Here is a 16,296-nt window from a genome sequence, read left to right on the forward strand (position 1 = left end):
TAGCTCCCAAGGGCTAAACAAAAGGGGTAAAGGAGAATTGTTTGATGAATATAGTTTTAGTTCTACAAGATGAAAACATCTGTTTTATAACAGATCTGCTTTACAACATTGTAAATACACCTAACACTATTGAACCATATATATAAAAATGGTTAAGATGGTAAAGTTTATGATGTGTTTTTTTCCACAATGAAAATATTAATCACACAAAAAAAGACTCTTTTTATTTGGATTTTCCAGATTTGTTTACTCTTGCCCAAAGTAATTTCAAAGTCTACTACATGAAAATAATTTAGAGAACCAATTCTGACTCATAACCCAATTGAAAAAATAATAACCAGCTAGTTGTTCTAAAAATACAAATGCTTAAATTAAAACAAAATTTAAAAATCTACAGTACAGTTTTATAGCTTTCAAGATGTTAGCTGTTGTCTCAGTTCAACCACACCAAATTAAAAAATTAACAGTAAGCCAGGAAATCATTTTCTAGTTTTTCAGGATAATCTAAGAGCCCATATAAAATATTTTCTTTTGATTCTATGCATGAAGTTTTAGAGACTACAAATCGCTGGGGGTTTTTGTATGCAACTATGAACATTAAGAATAAAATTCAAATTAAAAATGTATCCAAAAAAACACTGTATATCAACTTGAGTGTAATTTGTTCAGTTCATTCCCCTCTGAAAAGGACCCAAATAAAAATATCTGAATGCCTCAGGGTCAAATTATATTATGTAAAAGTTGATAGAACATCTCTGCAAAGCAGCTTAGCTATATTTACTTTTTAAAATCTATATTCTTAGGCCTACTTAAATGCACTTTTGGAAATTTGTCTTAAAAATAACTTGGATTACAGATTTAACCACAAAGATGTTTATCACATTACTAAGCAAATAGGCTATCATTCCACTATTATTAGGCATTTATATTATGTAAATACTGGTACATGCACGTAAGTTAGGTTGCCTTTAGAAATTATTTATAGTAAACTCTGACATTTTTAATTACCTTTGAAATAAACATGAGAGAGAAAAAAGCAAAGCACAAAATTGTATACTATTGTGCCAAGTAAGATCTGCAATCTTCTCTGAGTAATCCAGGAGAGTTTTAGTTCCTTCCTTTGGTAATCTATGATATTTTCTTAACTTCAAACAATGTTTGAATACTACTGTATATTTTTACTGTATTACTATATATTTTTTAAAATTATGTATCCACCCCGCTGCCAATATCAGATATAATAAATTACTATGTCAACTATACATAAGATACAGATAAGGTGATGGGATAACAGATAACTTTTACTGTTTCTGTCATTCATATCTATAATTCTATAACTCACTTCATGATAGAATACTTCATTATTTTGCATAAACCACATATTATTGTCAAGGTAAGTGAAAAACAGTAATACTGAGTAAAGATACAAAATCATTTATCTTTTAATTCTAATCTAATTTTGTAAACATTGCAAGAGTTGAATTAAGTTCAATCAAAAAAGATCAGAATCTACCGAACAAGATAATCATAAAACAGCCAAAAAAGTTATCAAGATATTTCAGAAGGTATAAGTAGAAGTACTTTCCTACTCATTCCTACTATTTTCAAGAATGACTTATCAAAAAATGCTGTTATTTGAAAAACAAGTATATTTTATCCCTTCTTTATCACAATTCTAATTTTTTCAGTGGTTTCTTAGTGGTAAGAAGTGTTGGATAAAAGTAAAATAGTATTTCATAATTAATAACAAAGATCCTGGGCAGCCCGGGTGGCTCAGCGGTTTAGTGCTGCCTTCAGCCCAGGGTGTGATCCTGGAGACCCGGGATCAAGTCCCATGTTGGGCTCCTTGCATGGAGCCTGCTTCTCCCTCTGCCTGTGTCTCTGCCTCTCTCTCTGTGTCTCTCATGAATAAATAAATAAAATATTTTTAAAAAAATAACAAAGATCCCTTAAGACTTAAATTCAATAAGAAAAACAGGACAGAGCAGAGATATGTCCCTAAGAATTTGTCCATCTCAAAAATAAGCTAAATGGAGCGATTAAATCAAAGCTTTGGGCCTAAATAATAATATAAACCACCAAATAAGCAACTATTTGAAATAAACCTTCAATTCCAAGATTGGTGATCATCTGGGTAGACCTTTAAAGATAATCTTATCATGGGAGAGGAAAGGAAGGAAGGCTACATAATCTTTTTAGGTACTCCGTCTCATTATTTTGCTAAAATTGGTGCAGGTTATCAATAGTATAGCAACATTTCAGCCACTAGGTGGCAGGTAAAAAAAAAATAAAACAGCTAAAAAACAAAATGCAAGCAAAGCATAAAGGTGCAAATTAAGTTACTGGCTAAGGTAAGAGATCAAAGGTACCAATAACCCAACTCTTCCAATTCTACAGCAACTGCCAAAGAGTGAGATAAATGAAGAACATCCCAAGTAGACTGGCCTTGCCAAGGTTGGGTCTGAAGACGGTCTACTTCTCACTACTGACAACCAACAAAATTAAGATTTAGACCATGGGTGATTCACACTAAAACGGTGAGGAATCGAACAGAAACAGGTCTGGGGGAGAAGAGCTACAGGATGAAGGAAGAAAATCCCATTTCCTGAGTTTAGTGGAGGTCTGGAATAAAAGAAGAAAATATCTAAAGATACAGAGAACCTGTCCCCCACCATCCTCACACTCCACAACCTTATCTCCAAAATACTATCCACATTGTCTGAAATGCCACCTAGAAGTACAAAGGACCAACATCATAAACAGACCCCAATTTATATACAAAAATAAAACTATCCTCCAAGAATCTGTACCAATTAAGGTTATCAAATTGAAATACTACGGAAACATGACTAGATTAAACTGTATGATGAATGTATAGGTTCATCCAAGTGGTAGTTATAAAGATCAATTTGGAATTTTGACTCTAGTACATGGGAAGAAATTGCCCCTACCCATAAACATGAATATCAGATCCGTGAAACCAGGAGTCTGAAAATAGAGACAAAGGTGCATCAATGTCTGATGATATCAGTCATTAAGATAATATAACTAATTCCCCTGGGCCCTGATTCTAGGGTTAGTAGACAACCGACTTACTATAAATTTGTCTTCTCACATATATTAATGCAATGTTTTCAATCTCTTCTCTCCAACCTAACTAAAAGGGTCAATATAATCCCAACACTAATGGTAATTCACTAGGGCAGTCATTGTTAACTAGGAGCCATTTCTCATATTAAATTTCCCAAGGGATTGTCTTTCATTTTATAAGCATACTAATAAAACTTTGGATTCTTATGAGTTCCTTCCACTGGTTGAGAATTATGGGCCTCCACAGAGAACTTACTGACCGAATTCGGTGAATCTGATAATTATATTTCTCTCTACAAAATTAAAATTTTTGGCATTTTTGGCATCAGTTTCTGCATCCCAGATTATAGGTATAATGAAAGGCAGAGGTATTTAATGTGCCTGAGAACTAGTTATTCATATTTAATGAGTTAGAAGCTTATGACATTAAAACTAGAATGGGCCTTAAGTGGAGATCAACTAATCCAATCTAGTCTAACATTCTTTCAATAAAAGAATCTCTTGTGTATTTCTGACATTGGTTTAATTTGTCTAGTTCTTATCTAACATCTGAGAATAACTGCACTGATAGTTTACCCCAAAATGAGGGGTAAAGAGGTGTTTTTAGAACATAGGTCTCTCATTTCTGAAGGTAAGCAAACAGGAGTAGGGCATTTCAGTGAAAAAGGCCAACAAGACATACTCTGGGAAATAAAAATGCAGAGGGGAGGGAAGACAGAAGATTCAAAGGAAAATGACAAAAGGACCTGAACAGGGACTTCACAAAAGCAATCAAAATGGCAAATAAATTAATTAAATAATCACAATATCATTAGCAATCAACAAAATACAGATTTAAAACATAATATTAAACACCCAACAGAATGACAAAAATTAGGAAGCTGATAATAACCACTTTGGAAAACAGGCATCATACAAATAGCCCACCAACCAGTGATTTTACTTCTTATTCCTAGAGAAACTCTTGTATGTGTGCAGCTGTTTTTACAGAAACTAAACTAGAATTCACTCAAAAAATGATCAAAGGTACAGAATAAACAAACAGCGAGATTTTTTTTTAATTTATTTATTTATGATAGTCACAGAGAGAGAGAGAGAGAGAGAGGCAGAGACACAGGCAGAGGGAGAAGCAGGCTCCATGCACCGGGAGCCCGATGTGGGATTCGATCCCGAGTCTCCAGGATCGCGCCCTGGGCCAAAGGCAGGCGCCAAACCGCTGCGCCACCCAGCGGATCCCCAAACAGTGAGATATAAATATAACTGAATATTATATGGCAATGAAAATGCACAAGCTGCAACTGTATGCAACAATATGGACTAATTTCATACTTACAAAGTAAAAAAAGCAAGAGGATAAAGATTATAGTTGATTTCATTTATATAAGATTCAAAAACAGACAAAACTAAATTATATTTTTTAGAGATATGTTCATGTATTGTTCATGTATAGTCAAAGTATTTCTGGAAAGCAGATTAAAGTATTATTGCAAGAATTATTTTATGTGAGTGATTACCCTTAGCGGAGTTGTTACCCTAGGAAAGGTGATATTGTGCCCTGAGGAAGAATAGGGACTTCTAGAATATCAGTAATAATCTATTTCTTGACCTGGCTATGGTCAGCTTCCCAATTGCTCTTCAAACTCAAGTAGTTTCTTATGCTTTTCTATAGTTATATCATAGGTCATTAAAAAATGTTGAAAAGAAAGAAGCAAATAAATTTACCCACTTTAAAATTCTAACTTATGGCTAATCCAGTCTTTCCCCAAAGACCAAGCTGAAATATCAGTTTCTTATGAAAATAGAGTCCAAGGGCACCTGGGTGGCTCAGTCAGTTAAGCATCTGCCTTTGGCTCGGTCATGATCCCAGGGTCCTGGGATTGAGCCCCACACTGGGCTCCCTGCTCAGGGGGGAATCTGCCTTTCCCTCTCCCTGACTTTCCCCCCACCACTTATACTCCCTCCCTCTCTCTCAAATAAATAAAATCTTTAAAAAAAGAAAAGAAAATGGAGTCCATATGGAAAGGAAGTTCCTTTAAGATTTAGTCCTGGATTATTCTAAGGATCAGAATGTACTAAGTTGTGTCCCTAAAGCTAACTATGCTTGACAAATCAGCGTGTGAGAAAATATTTTTGGTTATTCAAAACCATATATCCTAAGTCTATAGAGTATCTTGTTAATGATTTACATTTTAAGTACACAATTATTATTCCCAGATTCCTCAGATCAACAGCTAAACTTGAAAAAATAGACATTTTTGTTCAATCTCCTATCCTCCTCAATTCTAAAAAAGTTACACATTTCCATTTTGAAGATTTCTGCTATGCTGCTTTCAAGTCTCATTTCTCCAGAAATGAAAGTCCTAGCAATCAGATCCCTTTCCTCCATACACATACAATAAAAAATGAAATTTAACTATTATTCCTTCTTTCTTACGTGCAATGTAGAATGGAAAGTGCTGGGAAATTAACAGTTGTGTCTAGGGTGAAAGTCTGGCAAGAATGAAAAGTACAAAGAAATAAATAGATGCTTGTCTCTTTTAAGACAAAAGTTTCAAAAGGTTAAACTAATAAAATTCAGTTACTGGGTAACTTTTTTTTGTCTTTGCTTTTGCTTGTTTTTAAACAAAATGTAAAAAGCTACCTAAGGAATTTAATTTGCAATTCAATTTTTTAAACTTTTAAATACTCCTAAAATTCTACTTAGATGCAATGAGGTACATAAATCTTAAGGGCTTAGTTCAGTGAATATTTATACACACACATATACACATATCTAAGTATGAAGATGAAGATACTTAAAGCTAGATTTGAAAATTTTATTAGAAAAAAACAAAAAACAAAAGGTTAAATACCACTGGTCCTCCTAAACAAAGGATATTTATTCTATTTAGCTAATTTTATTTTCATACCTCACAGTCACCTTGAGCACTTTGAACATTGCACCAACGGGCAACAGGTTCAGGAACCACTTCCCAATCCTCACAGACCTGTTTAAGGATATTCACAAATGTTGTCTTCCCTGAAGCTGTTGGGAGAGGAAAAGGAAAAATGAGGATGGAGATTTAGTGGGAGAAAAAAGCCAAAACAGTCATCAGCTCTAACAAAATTTATACTAGCAAACAATACAAAAAACAAAAATATTCAATTTCCTAAACTTTCTCTTCAGATTTATTTTAATGAAAACTAAAAGAATTCCTACCCACTTGTATTAAGCATATTTGTTACTTTTTTTAGCTTATCGAAACCATGGAACAGAAGAATTTAAAATCTGGTGAAGGGGGATCCCTGGGTGGTGCAGCGGTTTGGCGTCTGCCTTTGGCCCAGGGCGTGATCCTGGAGACCCGGGGTCGAATCCCACATCGGGCTCCCGGTGCATGGAGCCTGCTTCTCCCTCTGCCTATGTCTCTGCCTCTCTCTCTCTCTCTGTGACTATCATAAATAAATAAAAAGACTTACAAAAAAATAAATTAAAAAAAAATAAAATCTGGTGAAGGGACACCGGGGTGGCTCAGTGGTTGAGCATCTGCCTCAGGGAGTGTTCCCGGGATCGAGTCCCACATGAGGTTCCTTGCAGGAAGCTCCCTGCCTATATCTCTGCCTCTCTCATGAATAAATAAATAAAATCTCTTTTTAAAAAATAAATAAATAAAATAAAACCTGGTAAAATTGTGGGCAAGGTGTTACGGCAGAAAACACTTTCTTTAACCAAGTAATTAGAGATAACTTTGTGGGAAATAGTTAAGGCTATTCTCCTACTTAATTAGATATGTGATTCTGGGCAGGTCATTGAAACTCCTTGAGCCTGTTTCTTCATAATACAATGGAAATAATAATACCCTCTTTATGGAAACTGTCATGATAAACAAGCTATAACTACAGTGACAATCATTACAGGCTCTTGCATTTTCAAAATTTTTCTGTCTTCTGGATCTATTCTCTGTTTACAAACAAGTTTAAATTTTTCCTATCTAAAACCAACTCAGAAACAGCCAAATGAACTATAAAATCAATATAAAGATCCGCCTAATACCTAGAGTTTAATAATGAGACAGGGTGACTATATGACATTAATTGTATAACTATATAACATTAAGCCATAATAACTAACAGAAATTATAAAAACATTTTTGCAAAGGCCATGAAATAGAAATAGCCATGTTTTCTCTCCTTCACTTTCATGATTCTGTGCACTTATCTAACCCTTAAAAAAAAAAAAAAGTTGTATGTACTTTGCTTCCTTGATTATTCACTAGTTTCTAGTGAGATAGAAACGAGATACCCCATAGGGAAAATAAATGAAATATTCAGGTATAATCAGGACATATTATATGGACTATTTTAATATTACTTTGTAATACATTCTACTTAATAGTAAGGAAAGCCTTGACCTAGAATGTAACAGGGTGGCAACACTCCTGATGACCACCACACCCTTCCTATCTGAAGTCACCAAATGCGGTTATATTAGCCATTTCTAGTAAACATAATGTGTTCTCACTCTCTCTCTCTCAGTCTGTTTCTTTTTCTCTCCCTATGTAAATAAAAACACACACAGATATTAAAATATTAAAAAACAGCTTCTGCAAGCTTACAGGAAAAGCTTCCTCATCCTTATAAACTGGATCGAAAAATGGCAAAAAGAACTTACTTTTGACTTGAAGGACTATATTCAAACCTAGAACATTACATAGGCAATAGAAAAGAAGAAAAAAAAACAGAACTTTAACAGATCACACGTAGAGGGACACCTAGGTTGCTCAGTCGGGTGAGTGTCCCAACTCTTGGTTTCGGCTCAGGTCATGATCTTACAGGTCCTTAGAGGTCTTTAGAAGTTGTGGGATCAATCCCTGCATCAGGATCCCCAAGCTCAGTGGGGAGTCTGCTTGAAGATTCTCTCCCTCTGCCTCTTCTCCTACCCTCTCTCTTAAATAAGTTGTTTTGTTTTGTTTTGATGTTTTGTTTTTTTAAATCACACACAAAGCAAAAACAGGGATGGATGAAGGCAATCGATAAGGTAACAGAGAACTGCTGAGAAGCAAAACACAAAGTCCTATTATCTCCACAGAATCTAACTAGATGACCGTTAGATTTAATCATGGAAAAAAGACTGGTGACCACAGATTTTGTATGGAGCATTTAGATTGGTAAATGGAAGCATATAAAATGATCAATGGACATTCACTGAACTAGATGGAGGAAGGAAAGGAAAACATGATGTTCAGAAAGAGAGTCCAAGGAACCCATTAAAAATCATGCAGCAGCCAGTGTCTGAAAACATGTAAAGCTAAAAAATTCAGCTTTCTTCTGATGTGCCTAAAAACAGAAAAAAATTATGTGGTCACACTCTAAAATTTCAAGAGCAAAAACAGGTACTCTTTAAAACTACTCCTTAGGGATGCCTGGGTAGCTCAGTGGTTGAGTGTCTGTCTGCCTTTGGCTCAGGGCATATTCCCAGAGTCCCAGGATCGAGTCCCATATCAGGCTCCCCTCCAGAAGCCAGCTTCTCCCTCTGCCTATGTCTGCCTCTCTCTCTCTCCTCTCTCTCTCTCTCTGTCTCTCATGAAAAAATAAATTAAAAATCTTTTAAAAAATAAAATAAAATTACTCCTTAATTCAAAGAGAGTAACAATAGTTACCTATAGTTCCCAATCAGATTAATATCTAGTTCCTTAACTTTTGGAGGGAAAGTGAGGATCTAGAAAATAAGCCAATGAGGGATCCCTGGGTGGCGCAGCGGTTTGGCGCCTGCCTTTGGCCCAGGGCGCGATCCTGGAGACCCGGGATCGAATCCCACATCGGCACTCCCAGTGCATGGAGCCTGCTTCTCCCTCTGCCTATGTCTCTGCCTCTCTCTCTTTCTCTCTCTGTGACTATCATAAATAAAAAAAATTAAAAAAAAAAAAAAGAAAAGAAGCCAATGAATAAATCAATATTCTATAAAAGCAAAGGAGAACAAGAACTAAAAGTCACAGATGTTAATACTTTAAAAAGTCATGGGACCTAACGGAATCACTAATGCCAAGCAGGCACTATGATGCCAAAAATCATCTCTATAAACTATTAAGATGAGAAGAAGCAGGTAAGGCCTCTGTAAATCTAACACAAGGGAATATTTTAGTAACAGAGAACATGAGAAGTTAAGTTACATGAGTACAAAAGGAAAATGACCAGTTAAAGTTCAAATTCTAGGAATCACAAAATAGTATTCTACATACATATTAGCAATCTGTATATTTATACTTATTTGGGTCTGGCAAATAAGGTGGAAGAGACAGGAACAATAGAACAAGCACATTAATAGCAACTGACAAAGCTTCAGTGTTAAGACAGTAAGCGGTAAGGAACACAACCCATCTAAATATTAGCAAATTGTTATCTTAGAGAAACACAGGCCCAGTGTTACCAGATCTTCTGCTATTGTAAGAAATTGCAAGAATCTAGATGTTCACAAGAAATCTCAAAATTTTTAAATGCTAGCAATTCATTAAAATTTGTTTTCCAAATCTACGCATGCCACTACTGTGCAAAAGCAAGCCATCAGTGTGCAACTCATTCAAGTGTAGACAATGGAGAAATCAGAGAATTTTAAGTAGGGAATAACAAAATTACATTTGCATATACTAAGTCTCCTCTGGAGCTAGTCAAGACACTAGAGATGAGGTGACATATTAGGAAATTATTTCAGGTGCTGGGAAGATTAAAGATGTTTAAGGAGTAGTAACTTTCTAGATATGACATGTTGCTTAACTGGATTTAAGAAAGGGAAGGGGATTAACTCATTGTGTTATTGATCTTTGGGGTTGTTCATTCAAATTTACTTTTGAAATGGCTTTGTTGGGGCACCTGGGTGGCTCAGTGGTTGAGTGTCTGCCTTCAGCTCAGGTGGTGATCCCGGGGTCCTGGAATTGAGTGTCCCACATCAGACTCCCCGCTGGGGAGCCTGCTTCTCCCTCTGACTATGTCTCTGCCTCTCATGAATAAATAAATAAAATCTTAAAAAAAAAAAAAAGAAAGAAATGGCTTTGTTCAACTACTTCCTCCTATATACATGTTCTTCTTTATCCAGTTATGTTGCTAGAAGGAATCCTACTAGTAAACGTTCAACTTCAAAGAACTTATCCTAAGACCAAATGAGAGTCTTTTGGGACTGATGCCTCACTGGGACAATGCAACAAGATCTCCTCTTTGAGGGTGTGTTCAGCTCCCTGGAATGCTGCTAAACCATCTGCTTTGCCTCATCTTTTTAAAGAAGTTCAAGAGTTTTGAACGTGTTAAGAATTTTAAAAAAACATTTGCTGTATGCATGAATGGCCGGCACTCAACTTGGTGCCAAAAAAATTCTATCAGAACAGGAAGTGTCGGGCATAGGTTTCCTGTGGTAGGAAATACAGAAGAATGTAAGTTCAGATGTACCTTGCAAAATGACATGCATGGTATAGTCCACCCTCATCTGGGTTAGGAACAGAAACACTACTGGTCTTTGAATCCTAAGCCAATGTTTACTTGGATGTGGGGGAAGAGGTGAGGTGAGAACTCCACGGTATTAAGATCATTAAAAAGGGGATCCCTGGGTGGCGCAGCGGTTTGGCGCCTGCCTTTGGCCCAGGGCACGATCCTGGAGTCCCGGGATCGAATCCAACATCGGGCTTCCGGTTCATGGAGCCTGCTTCTCCCTCTGCCTGTGTCTCTGCCTCTCTCTCTCTCTCTCTCTCTCTCTCTCTGTGGCTATCATAAATAAATAAAAATTAAAAAAAAATCATTAAAAAGCTCTTTCCTTGTGCTCAGATATTTAGAGCCATTTTATTATCTATAATGGTTAAAACTGAAAACCATCCAAATGTTCACAACTGGGGAAGAAATAAACTGGTGTATCTATGCAGTGGAACACTACTCAGCAAAGAGAACCACAGATACAAGAATATGAAAAATCTAATTATGCTCAATAAAAGAAGTGAGACACAAAGGGCTACATAGTCCGTGACTCTATTTACATGACATTCTGGGAAAAGGCGAACCTTACAGAGACAGGGACCCGATCCGTGGTTGCAGGGGTAGGAATGCAGAGGGAGCGGACTACGAAGGAGCACCCAGGAGCACCGGGAACCTTTCGAGGTGATGGAAATGCACGGAATCCTGATCATGATGGAAGTAAAGCGGCATTATATGTTTGTCATACCTCGTGGGAGAGGACACCTAAAAAGGTAACTTGATGTATGTAAATCGCACCCCAGGGGCGCCCTCAATACAAAAGCAAAACCAAACACAGCCCTTCCCTCTGCGCAATCCCAACAGGAGGAGGCACCTGGCCCAAAGTGCAGCGTCACCGGCCCGAAGGCCGCGGCGTGCACGGCCTGACGCCCCGGGGCACCGCCACCCGCGGGGCAGGCAGGGAAGGCGGCCGGGCCGGGCAGGAAGCCTTCGGTGGGAAGCGGCCCGGGGCCGTGTCCGCACCCACGCGGCGCGGCGGGAGGGCGCGGCTGGAGGGGCGTCCCCGAGGAGCAGTGGAGGAGCCGGGAGGGGCGCGCCGCCGCCGACCCCAGCTTTGGGGGCCTCTCCCGAGCCTCCTTACCGATGTTCCCTTCGATGGCGATTTTCTTGATGCGGGTTCCCTCGGAGCCGGTCGCGGGAGACGGGCAGCTCCTCTTGGGCGGGGTGGCCATTCCGGGCTCCGTGGCGGCCCCGAGCGCATCCGACGGGGAGGGCGCAGGTGGCCACAGGTGCGCGCGCTGGGGCCGCCGCCGCCGCCGCCGCCGCCGCCGAACGTGCCGGACGCGCAACGAGGCCCAGGAGCCACAGCCTCTCCGGCCGCCGGGTCTCGGGGTTTGATTTTGGCGCGCGGAGGCCGCTGCCGGCGGGGGCGGGGCCGGGGCCGGGGCCGGGCGGGCGGCCGCCCGCCCAGCGGGGAAGCCACGCCCCCTCCCCGCCCTCTCCCCTCCCCTCCCCTCCCCCTCTCTCCCTCCCCTCCCCTCCCCCCTCTCTCTCCCTCCCCTCCCCCTCCCCCCCTCCTCTCCTCTCCCCTCCCTCTCCCCTCCCTCCCGTCCCTCCCATCCCCGCGCGCCGACGCCCCCGCGGCCCCTCCTCCTCCTCCGCCGCCGCGGGTCAGGCGGGAGCACGGGGTGGGGCGGCGCGGCCTGGCCTCTTCGCGGGCCGCGGGGCGGGGGTCCCGGAAGCCTGCGGAGCCCAGGGCCGCCGCGGACGCTGGAGGGCGAGCGCGGGCGCCGGGTGCTCCCCGGCTTGGACGCTAGGAGGCGCGGCGCTGGGGACCCGCCTTCGCGGGGCGCCCCGTGAAGACCGACGGCGCGCCTGGAACAGAAGCGGCGGGGAAGCAGCGTGGGGCGGGGAAACCAACCGATTGCCCAGTGAGCCGAGGACAAGCATCGGGCCGAGCGCCGCCGGCAGCCCCGCGCGGGAGCTGTGCTGCGCTCTTCCTGCGCGCCAGGCGGTGCTCCCGGAGCTGCGGTTGCACGAGCGCGCAGCGCAGTGCGGTGCGGAGGTGCCGGCGCTAGCCCGGTTCGCCGGTGAGGAAGGAGGCGCCGTGGAGCTGCCACTTCAGTCCCCAGGCCCGACAGGGGATGCGCATAGCAATTTACGAGGTCAGATGCCACTGCACATCCCTCAAACCCCTCTCCCTTTCATTTGAATCTCACTTGTGTTGCGAGAGAATACGCCACCCCTAGATACGCCACTATGGCATAGAGGTGATCTAGAAATAAAGGTACTTTAGAAATAGTGCAAAGAAGGACACTCAGCCCCTCCTCCGCCCCCACTAAAAGCAGGAGATGAATCCATGTGGATGCTGCTCTCCCTGTGCCGGGAGAGTAGAGGCGTCCTACCACTAAGTAGACGACTCAGGGCTGAGAAGGCCTATGAGCAAAACCTTGCTACTTGGCCAATTTATGACCTCCAAACCCAAGCCTCTTTATCTTGTCCATCCTGATTTATTGTTTCTTTGTCTAAAAGATACAGTGACCTGCTTTGGTCATTCCTTTGAATTTCGTATGTCTATGAAGCTCCTATATGTACATGATTAAATTTGGTTTCCTCCTGTTAATCTGTCTTGAGTCAATGTAATTATTAAACCACGCAAAGAAAAAAAAACTAAAAATAAATAATAGATAGATAGATAGATAGATAGATAAATAAATAAATAAATAAATAAATAAATAAATAAATAAAATGAACTAGGCAAAGACCTTAGGAAGAAGGGAAATTTTTCTGCCCCTACAATGCTATCTCTGCGGAAATTACCACACTGGGTAGGTTTCTGTTCAGCGTAACTATAGATAGCTTAATTTTGCATACCCTACAGCGGGCGCATAGTTAACCAAAGTTGAATTTTGGAATGCCTACCCATGTGCTATGAACTCTGCTAGAAGATTCACCTAGCTGGGGATAGATGCAGCGTAGAAATTCCCAGTATTTGTTTTTAATCTTGGCAAAGATCTGGTAAATACACTACCCAATCTAGAAGTTCCTGAGATCAAATGGTCTACAGAAACCAAAGGCCCCGTTACTCTTTTTTTTACCTTGCAATTACCATCAGACATGAAATCCATCTTAATGGTAGAGTCAGAAGGGGCGTTAATGGTGAATCCATTCTAAGAAATAAAAGGCAGAAATCAAAATATGAATTTATGGGGAACTCTAGGACAAAAAGAGCAAAAATCATTCTTTGTTAACATCCTTATCATTATTTTGCTATTATTTTGTGGCTCTTCCTTTTGTTAAACCCCTAGTGATTAGCAGCAGGACCTTTGAAATGAAAAAAGCCTGAACACTTGTCATCAGAGATGGTGAGGAAGCCAGAAAAGCCCCTAGGTGTTATATTCCACACCAAGTTTAGGAAAACCCATGAAATGGTACAGATATTAGCAGTACTGAGAGAGGAATAAGGCAGAGTGAGTCTCTGAGCCCTTCAAACAGGAAAGTAGAAGGAAAGGAAGAAATCTCATATGGATCTGATGAAGATGTTTAGAGTTGAGGAGTGGGAATACCAAGGGTGGTTTCCACAAAAGACACACAAGAAAAGTAGTAAAATGCCATGATTGAGAGGTTTAAGCAGTGGAAAATTAAAGACTAGTTTCAAATTCCAGCTCTGCCAAACTCTGGCTGTAAGAACTTGAGTTCCTCAAAGCTTAAAAGTGCTCCTTTAAAATATGAAGTAGATAAGGGAAACCTAGCCTTCTTGGCATCAGGTTCAGCATAATTTACCATTTTCCTAAATAATCTTTGGATGATGCAAGGAAGAGATAAGAGAAAAAAACTCTTAAAAATCTCCTTAGTTGGGCAGCCCGGGTGACTCAGCGGTTTAGCGCCGCCTTCAGCCCAGGGCCTGATCCTGGAGACCAGGGATTGAGTCCCACATCGGGCTCCCTGCATGGAGCCTGCTTCTCCCTCTGCTTGTGTCTCTGCCTCTCTCGCTCTGTGTCTAATAAATAAATAAAATCTTTAAAAAAATCTCCTTAGTTTTGGGGGCGCCTGGGTGGCTCAGTTAAGTGTCTGACTCTTGGTTTTGGCTCAGATCATGATCTCAGGGTCATGAGATGGACCCCTGCGTTAGGCTCCAGGCTCGGTGCAGAGATTCTTTCCTCCTATGTTCCTCCCTCTGCTCACTTTCTCTCTCTAAAATATATAACATCTTTTTTTTTTTTTTATGATAGTCACAGAGAGAGAGAGAGAGAGGCAGAGACACAGGCAGAGGGAGAAGCAGGCTCCATGCACCGGGAGCCCGACGTGGGATTCGATCCCGGGTCTCCAGGATCGCGCCCTGGGCCAAAGGCAGGCGCCAAACCGCTGCGCCACCCAGGGATCCCCTTTTTTTTTTTTTAATCTACTTGATTTTTATCCACAACCTGTTATCTCGCACCCTTGTAGCCAGATGCTTCAGAATGCAAAAATATTTTGGATGTTAGAAAAGAAATACAATCGTGTAATACATATATTATGTAACCATCCCTCACCATCATGCAGAGGTGCTAAATACACAGATAATTTGCAGTGAAACAGAGATTTCATATTAAGTGGGATAAAGACTATTAACTTCAGATCGGGGGTTAAGTTTGCACTAAATTCAAGAAAATACTTTCAGTTTTCCAAGATTTTGGAATCGCAGATAAAGGCAGGGCATTGGAGCAACCAGCCAGTTGTGAGCATGCTACCATCTTCACCCTGCCATTCCTTCACCAAAGGAATCTGGGAATTCCTTTTCTGCTGTGAGAATGCTGGTATTAACCAAAGACAGGATCTTGACTGATAACATACAGGTTTATTAAGAAAACTCTAAACCAACTCAGAAAATGAGAACAAAAGCAAAAAAAATAGTCCCTGAACATTGATAAGTAGTGGTTACAGTCCATGCATTTGTATACACCAGCCCAACAACTTCTGTAAAATGATATTTATTGACTTAGTAAGCTTGGTTATAAATTACTTCTGGTAACCTTCATTATTGCCTAAAAGTACACGAATGCAGAGCCATCATAAAATATAAAAGCAAGAGCCGGGGCAGTCCCAGTGGCTCAGCGGTTTAGCGCCGCCTTCAGCCCAGGACATGATCCTGGAGGCCCAGACCGAGATCCCCGTCGGGCTCCTTGCACGGAGCCCGCTTCTCCCTCTGCCTGTGTCTCTGCCTCCCTGTGTCTCTCATGAATAAGTAAATAAAATCTGTAAAAATAAATAAATAAATAAATAAATAAATAAATAAATAAATAAATAAATAAATAAATAAATAAATAAATAAAAATTAAAAAAAAAAATAGAAGCAAGAGTGGGGAGTCAGGGTGCTTCCGGCAAATCTCATGTGCAATAGCAAAATAACATGCTAGAAGGCCATAGCCACCAGTCCTACATAGCTCCTTATCAAAGGAAGATATATTATGCTGCATGTGGGTCAAGGTAAACTCTAGTCATCAAGAAAATATGACACTGTTCTCATTGGGCTGTTTAAAACAGGAGTTAAAATATTAGTATTTATTAAACACGGCTGCTTAAAGGAATATTTAGAACTTGATACGAAAATTTATAATTCCAAATATTACATAATGAAGATGTAACTATTTAAATTTAGTACAATGGGAGATGAATCTAATTATCAAAAGACCGTTAATTTTTACATGGGTATGTACTGAGAGAGGAATAAGTAGACTCTTCTACAAATACCAATTAGTGACACTGGGAGACTGTGGTGATCTGGTACAAATGCCTCTA

The 16,296-nt window shown here is 40.4% G+C and overlaps 1 protein-coding gene across 1 annotated transcript in view; it reads right to left on the reverse strand.

Annotated features, from left to right (window-relative positions):
- Positions 1 to 11,836, reverse strand: part of DCK (deoxycytidine kinase) — a 32,837-nt gene extending 21,001 nt beyond the window's left edge. Inside the window, exons 1-2 of the mRNA XM_055315240.1 lie at positions 11,660 to 11,836; positions 6,000 to 6,115 (exon numbers count right to left, since the gene is read on the reverse strand). Coding sequence (XP_055171215.1) covers positions 6,000 to 6,115; positions 11,660 to 11,750 — 207 coding nt within the window. The 5' untranslated portion in view covers positions 11,751 to 11,836. The remainder of the gene's footprint in view (positions 1 to 5,999; positions 6,116 to 11,659) is intronic.
- Positions 11,837 to 16,296: the final 4,460 nt, after the last annotated feature.

The sequence above is a fragment of the Nyctereutes procyonoides genome, unplaced genomic scaffold, assembly GCF_905146905.1.
Source record: "Nyctereutes procyonoides isolate TBG_1078 unplaced genomic scaffold, NYPRO_anot_genome, whole genome shotgun sequence".
Classification (NCBI taxonomy): domain Eukaryota; kingdom Metazoa; phylum Chordata; class Mammalia; order Carnivora; family Canidae; genus Nyctereutes; species Nyctereutes procyonoides.